This window comes from Lichenostomus cassidix, chromosome 3, assembly GCF_008360975.1.
Source record: "Lichenostomus cassidix isolate B80296 chromosome 3, HeHo_3.0, whole genome shotgun sequence".
Classification (NCBI taxonomy): Eukaryota; Metazoa; Chordata; class Aves; order Passeriformes; family Meliphagidae; genus Lichenostomus; species Lichenostomus cassidix.
The window spans coordinates 82,753,701-82,761,247 of NC_139483.1; the positions used below are offsets into that span (position 1 = coordinate 82,753,701).

At 50.4% G+C, this 7,547-nt stretch overlaps 1 protein-coding gene across 3 annotated transcripts in view; it reads right to left on the reverse strand.

Annotated features, from left to right (window-relative positions):
- Positions 1–6,284, reverse strand: part of KCNQ5 (potassium voltage-gated channel subfamily Q member 5) — a 280,213-nt gene extending 273,929 nt beyond the window's left edge. For all 3 annotated transcript variants that reach the window (XM_085056505.1, XM_085056504.1, XM_085056503.1), the window contains exon 1: positions 5,034–6,284. In XM_085056505.1, coding sequence (XP_084912631.1) covers positions 5,034–5,389 — 356 coding nt within the window. In that variant the 5' untranslated portion in view covers positions 5,390–6,284. The remainder of the gene's footprint in view (positions 1–5,033) is intronic.
- Between the last annotated feature and the right edge of the window lie 1,263 nt (positions 6,285–7,547).

A 7,547-nucleotide genomic window follows, 5' to 3' on the forward strand; every position in this document is an offset into this window, starting at 1 on the left:
TTGGTCTGACAGAAGGGTGATCTAACAGGTGACTTAGTGGCAGCCTGCATCTACTTGAAGGGAAATCACAATGATAAAGAAGCCAAAATCTTAGCAGTGACAGAACACGTATAATGGGACAATGACCATAAACTGTCACTTTGGAGGCTCAGGGTGGCTCTTCCATTCTTCCCTCCCCATGTCAAACCCCTTCTTTTTCCAACAGGCAAGTGTTGCAAACCTGCAGGTTACTCAGCAATGTGGTGGGACCTCCATCCAGTGAAATTTAACACCTATCTAGAGACAGCACCATCTCACACAACTGGGAGGAGTGTATCTCCCAGCTGGACTGGGTAACTTCCTAAGGTTCCTTCAAAACAAGGTGTAGGTGAGAAATATGCACATGTATAGAATCACAGACTGCTTCAAATGCAGCAAATCACTGCAGATTTATACTGAAGTGCATCTAAATATCTACTATCATTCATTGTCCCTGGAAGAAAATGCCTACTAAAGTTTGGGTGATACCTTTAAAGAGTTTTAAATTTTTACCTCCTTACCTAATCAGATTTTATTTGCTACATGTTTATGTTGTCAATCCTATTATATGTTAATTGTAAATATCATGTTATTTGTTTTTACAAACATATAGCAATATATCATTACCCTAACAGCACCAGATCCTGACTCTGAATTTGTGCTTGAAAAGATGAAAGCTGTAGAGCCACTCACAGAGCACCTGAAACTAGTTCATTAGATGTCATAAAATGGAGAAAATAAAGTGATAAAATAATTTCTCCTACTTTCAATAGTATCCGAAAAAGCAAGTCCTTTGGCTGTGGCACATTATTGGTTTTCTAATCAGAATATGGAACCTCCATAATTATACAAAGGGCATGGTGTGATGCAGCTCTGTTAGCTCACCTGCTGTTCAATAGCCATCCTGATCATTACTAAGCTATATCCTTTCCGGCAGATCAGGAAAGCTAAAATAGCTAGTTAAATCTTTGATGGCATCATTAGCTTTTTCCAGAAATAATTTTTCAGTCTTTTTCCATCAATAACGCAAAAGACAAGAATAATATCTTTCAGGCTCTTGCAATTCAACTAACACTGTATCTTATCTTCTGCAGTGGCCAATGGAGGATGCCCATGAAAACCTATCAATACAGGTCATGCAAAGTGCTACTGCCCCTGTGAGCACATCCAGATGTGTGATTTAGGATCCAGAAGCTTCCAGAGCAAAAGCTGGTAGCTTTGTAAAGAGAAGGACATCCCCACAAGAAATGTTAAAGACTTTTGCATGGAATATATTACAAAGAAGTCAGTAAGAAAAAGAAACTTTAGTATTCCTGAAATAAATCCAACATGTTAAATTAGGAAACTTATGCTACTAATTACATCGTACCAGTATAAACAGTATCAAAAAGCAGTATTTTTTTTCTGAACATCTCATGCCATCACATTTTCAGAATGTCAATTAAGAACAAAAATAATAAAAACTTCTTACGATAACTGAAGATGAAACCCAGCATTAAATTTGCAACAAATCTGGAATTCCCCTTTGATCTTTCTAAGGCAGTGGCTGTACATTTTTATGACACCAAACAACCCACAATAAACTGCAACAGCAGTAACAAAAAGAAATCCTATGACACCCCAAGACAAGGCTTTTGAAAAGTTACAGTATCACAGCCATTTAATGTAAGCACACGCGTTAAATATGCACATGGCTCCATGTGTAGGTGATGTGGTGTGGCATAAATATTTTACTAGCAGGAGTTTAAGTTACTGACTCATTACGCACAAATGGTATGAATGTTCTTTTCTGATTTTATAAGTGTTCATATTTTGGAGCCCCTGAATGATTAAGAGCAGAAAACTGTGGTATCTGAAAAGAAGGTTTTCAAAAACTTGCAGGAAATATCTTAAATTTTAATAGGACTTTCTGTGTAAAGAACTACTGAGGTGCACAAAAAAGGAGTGAGTCAAGAAACATGTAAATTATGGCTCTGCTCTCCAGCACAACTTTACTGAAATCAAAGGCCTTTGCTCAAGAGTAACTTCTTCCCCTAGTTGCAGAGGTTTGCAGAATAGCTGTCTTTTCTATAATTTGGCAAGCTTGTATTTACAAATAAACGAATCAACTAAATTCTGAATGTAGCTCACAACACTCATTTCTTAGGTCAATGGCCTATTTTTATCTTATTTGAAAGGGCAAAAAAGAAAAAAGAAGAGCAAACTGGACATACGTCTCAGCTCTGAAGTGTTTTACCCTATGGAAATGATAAATGAAAATATCACTGCAGGAATGATTTCTTATTTATAACAAATCTTCAATTCCCTACTTCTTCCTGAGAAAAACAAATACACAAATCTAAACAAACTGCTAGATCAAAGCCTTTAAACCAAGACTCTGTAACCACCCTTGCATTACTTCAACCTGAATATCAGAGTGATGTTTCAGGAGACCAATGATCTACCCAAAAGGTCTCACCCCAGATAGCCCATTCCTGTACCAGAAATAGTACAGAGCTATAACGGGCTCCACTGCAGTCAAGAATAGCTTAGCAGTTGTAGAAGCAGACATCTCATCCACGTACTTTGTAATGTCTTTGCAACTCTAAGCTACTTGTCTCAAGACTTTTATTTTTTCAAATAGTTGAGGTTTTTTATTATGTTTTGGGTTTTAATTCTATAAGAGAGTCTGTTTTCCAAGACGCCACTATATTTGATCAGGTGGCTGAAAAAAAAATGAGCCTGAAACACCAAAAATATTATCTTATTATCCGACTGTGATTAAGTCAGAAATCTACAAATATGTTGAAATAATTTATAGACTGGCAATAACGATAACTGTCAAACTGAAATCCAATGGAAGTTCAAATACACCTTAAACACTCTATCAGTGACAGATCCTTAAAGGTAATATTATTACTAGGTGTTTTACACTATAGTAATGTTTCAAGCTCTTTCACCCAGATCTGCTCAGATAAAAGATGTAATGTTGGCATTACATCTGCCAAAATTGCCATTTGCAATTAAAAATTAAAACTGGCACTCTTTCTATGCAGGCAATTATCTAAACGCAGCTGGCAATCTTCCTTGTTGTTTACAGTGCTGCTGTGTCATGATTCCATCCCGTTTGAAAATTTACTACCTTCTTTTTTTTTTTTTTTTTTTTAGATTTAAACTTGTCAATCATATTTCCAACTTGAACTTCTCTGGTTTTTAAGATTTTCATCATGAACTGCAACAAAAAGGAGCAAAACTATAATTTGTGGATTCTGTATGGCGACTTCAGGCACTGCAGTAAAATGATTCGTAGTACATATTTTGGTGATTGTCGCAAGACTAATTTACATCCATCTAGGCCATAGGATAACACCTGTAGGAACCCAGACAGTAAAATGTACCAAATAAATGCCCTCCAAGAAAAAATTTTGGGTGTAAGAATTGATTTTCAGAGTAAAACAGAAAGAATGGGAAGATCCTCTAAGTGGACTAAAATCCTTTTGCAGAATAATATATAACATTAAGCATATTTCTACTGCTTGCTATCTATAGTAATTGTGATCTACTAAATGAATCTATCCAAAAAGTATCTTATTAATCAGACTGCCATGTTTGGCAAAGTGCTTTTTTACTTAGAAAAGCTGCTATTAAAGTAGGATTTGGGAGTTCCCCTAGTGCTGGGAGAGGAGCACTCTTCATGCTGTCAAACAGCTTTTACAGAACAGTTGCTTTTTTAGCAAAGCAGCTGCAACCACTAGCTTGATTTCCATGACTATCATGGAACAAATACAGTTACTTACAGCATATCAGTTAAATATTCTGATTCACTTATGATACATTTCCTGAAGTCAGACATAGCAATACCTTGTTTTATATCCCCAATACAGTAATGCCTAATTTCCTTCCTCTGTAATTGATCATGTTTTCACCTAGGAATATGATCCATTGTCACGAGTCCATGCCAGACAGCAGTCAGTGTTTTTGCTCAGCCATCCAAAAGGATTTTGAGTAGGGCCTTTCCCTTGAATATTACCAAAATCCCTAAAAATAGAGACTTGCTAATGAACCGAGAAACATGGCTGACCCCAAGGACACTGCAAGCAGTGACAGCCACAGGTCCCCTCGCACAGGTGTCCCGGGCAAGCCTCTTGAAGTTAAAGCAGCATAAGTTTCTCAGCGCGGTGACAATACCGCTCTCCACTGAGCGATGCCACGGAACATGTATTTCTGTCACGGGTTTTTTCAAAATGAGGGCGACAGGAGCCATCTCTTGCTAAGATCAAAAGCTCAGCAGCGGCAGGCACCGGCGGAGAAGCTGCCGGCGCGGTGGCCGCTCGCTCTCCCCTGCCTCGGGCGCACCTGGGGCGCAGCATCCCGCGGCGAGCACACGCGTGGGAAAGCGCCGTCACCCGCGCTCCCTGCGAGGCGGGGACCAGGCGCGCCCGGAAAACACGCTGGAGGCAGAACCGAGCGCTGCGGCTCCGCGGCGGTAACTTTTCAAACCGCGCAGCGCTCCGTTTCCGCTCGGCAGGACACACACCGCCCCGCCGTCGCGGGGGGCACCCGGCAGCCGCCGGCACCTCTCGCTCCGTCTAAACTCGAGGCTGGCGTGCGGCATCAGGGGGAGCGCCGCGCAGTCTCCACCCGCGCAAACCCGTTGCCTCGGGCGCCCGGGAGACCAGCGAGCGTGTGCTGCCCCGCGGTTCTCTGCCGAGTGAACCGAGCCTTCCCCCCATCACCTCCCACCTAGGGGCGCGCGGGATTTTCCGCCGCCCGCGGAGAGCCGCGCCGCAGGTGGCAGCGGCTCCCCCGCCTCCGCTGACGCCTCCCGGGCACTTTCGGCGCGACTCGCGGGGTACTTGTCCTCCCCGTGGCCCGGCGCGGAGTGATGCCCGGAGGGGCGGGAGGGGATGTAGGCGCCGCGCGGTGCGGCTGGGCTCTGCCCGGGACAGGTGCGGGCGGCACCCCGTGGAACGGACGGGAGGGGTCGGGAAAGGACAGGACGGGACAGGAGGGGAGGGGAGCAGGTCGGTACTCACACGAAGGCGTGATAGACGAAGGCCCATCCGCGGGGCCGCTCCAGCACGTTGTACAGGTAGTTCTGCAGCCGGCGGTACTTGGCGTTCCTGCGGCAGCTCGGTCCACTGCTGTACGACAGCGGCTTCCCCAGCAGGCTCATGCGGGCGCCGTGCTTCCCGCGGCGGCCCTCCCGCAGCCCGGCGGGGGCGGCCGCGCCGCCGGTGCCCAGGAGCAGCAGGCCGTCGCCGCGGGCCGCCGAGCTCGTCAGCGCCCTGCCCCGGCCCGACTCCACATCCTTCATGCCCGCTGCCGCGCCGCTCTTCACCCAGAGCCCCGCGGAGCCGCCCTCCTCCCCGCCGCCGTGGTTGCGGGGCATGGCATCACCCCGGGCGCCGGAGCGGGCGCCGGGGCCGCGGCGGAGCAGGGCGCGGGCGGCGGCGGCCAGGCACCCCGCGGCGGCAGCCCGCAAGAGGCAGCGGGGGCCGAGGGTCTCCGGGCGGCGCCCGCGGGGCGCGGGGACGCGGGCCACTTTGGGCGCCCGGCGCGGCGGGCCGGCCTGCGGCAGCTTCGCGGGGGCCCCGGCGAGGGAGCGGGCGCCCCCCCGGGCGCGCTCTCCTCCCGGGCTGCGGCGCCCCGCCGCCGGCCCCCGCAGCGCCGCCCGGCGTGGCTCCGCGGCCCGGGACGGGGCGGAGGGAGGGAGGGCAGCTCCTCGCGGCTCCGGCGGAGAGGCCGCGGTTCGCTGGTGCCCGCTCGCTCCCTCGCTGCCTCCCGCGTCGTTCGGCTCGGCCGGGCCGGGCAAGCTGTTGCTCTCGCTCCGAGCGGCGGAGAAAGTCGGCGAGGCAGGCGGGCCGGTGGGGGCGGGCGGGGGCCGCGCCGCCGGGCGCCTTCGCGTCCCGGGCTGCGAGCGGCAGAGACGGCGGCGGTGCCCGCGGCGCGGCGGGCGGCGAGCGGCTGGCGGGACGCTGCTCCCGCGGGCTACGCGCGCTCCGGGGAAATGTCCATGTAAGTCCGAGAAAGTAACAAAACTGCCGTAAGTCCCGGCGGCGGCGCGGGGGAGGATCGGCCGGCGGCGGGACCCCACTGCGGGCGGGGAGCGCGGCCGGCCCGGGCGGGGCAGCGCAGACGAACCGCCGGGTGTCCCCCCGAGGGGGCGGCGCGGCCCGGCACCCCGCTCCGGCTCTTCCGCCGTGTCCCGGCCTCGTGCGGCGGCCAGACAGCAGATCCCAGGGACAGAGCGGGCCTGCCCTCCCTGCCGGCTTCCCCGCGGCTCCCGTCAGCTCCGGCCCCCGCCGGTGCGGCCGGAGCGCAGCGGTGCCGCCGCTCGGTGCCCGCGCTGCGCCGAGACAGCGATGCTCCCCCTGCCGAGCGCGGTGCCTTTTTACGCCCCGCCGCATCAAGGTGAGCTTGCGGAAAAAAACACCACCCACCCCGGCACCCGCAGGCGCGGCCGCACCGTGCTGCCCGCCCGGCGGCCGCACCGCGCCCGTTTTGCCCGTAAGTTATCGCCCGTGCTCGGCGGGCGACCCCCGGCCATCTCCCAGCACTACCCCCGCAGCTCGCCGCCGCCCGTGCCGCTCCCGGGCCGGAGCTCGGTAGTGCCCGCCGTGCCCCGGGGACGATGCCCGGGGGACAGGACAAGCCGCCGCCCGGAACTTCTGCACCCACTTCACGAAAAGTAGCTGCGTGACACTGGTTTTGCAGCCTGAGCACCACGATGTGAAAATGTGACACTAATTCCTGAAGGGTTAATGAAAAACAGTGATGTGGATGCTAATGTTAAGCGAAATTCAATAGTAGCATTCAGAAATTAATTTTTGGGTTTTTTTTCCTTGTGCTGGCTAGCTAGAGGCCAGACTCTCAAGCTTTGGTTAACATACCATATTCAACTCCCAGAAAAGAAGCAGCTGTGAGACAGATCTCATATTCTGACAGTGAGCATTGACTTGTGCCCCTACTAATGCAACATGGGCCCACCAGCGGTACTAATTCATTGCTACAACGTGTCCAATGCAATTCAATCAGATGTCTTTGAACGAAGAGCCTAAACTTTTTCCTGTCTTCACCACACACAACTTCAGACAGGAACTTTGTAACATGTGAACCATAATGGCCACTCACACTCCTGATAAGGGATGGCAGAAACAGCACACATGTCAAAACAGATGTTAAGTAGTTGATACAACTATCCACAGAAATCCATTAATATTTAAGCTTTCCAGTGGCACATATCTCCTCTTCTTTCTTTGAATTGTAAATTGAGTTAGTTAATCCTTCATTTTCTACTTGTTTGCATTTCCCTGGTTTGATGTATGCAAGTGTTTATAGTCTTCATTTTTCTCATCCCTATGTACTCATTTACAGCTGAAGATGCCTTTACCATCAGCCACTCTTCCAGAACCATGCTTAGATTTAAACTCTAGTGGCCTTAGTCACTTGAGTAAAATATTTTAGGGTTAGGACTCAAATTCCTGAAAGCCAAACTTCAACTGAGAGCACATGGTCCAGCTCGCTCAGCCAGGCCTGTGTCCCATGAG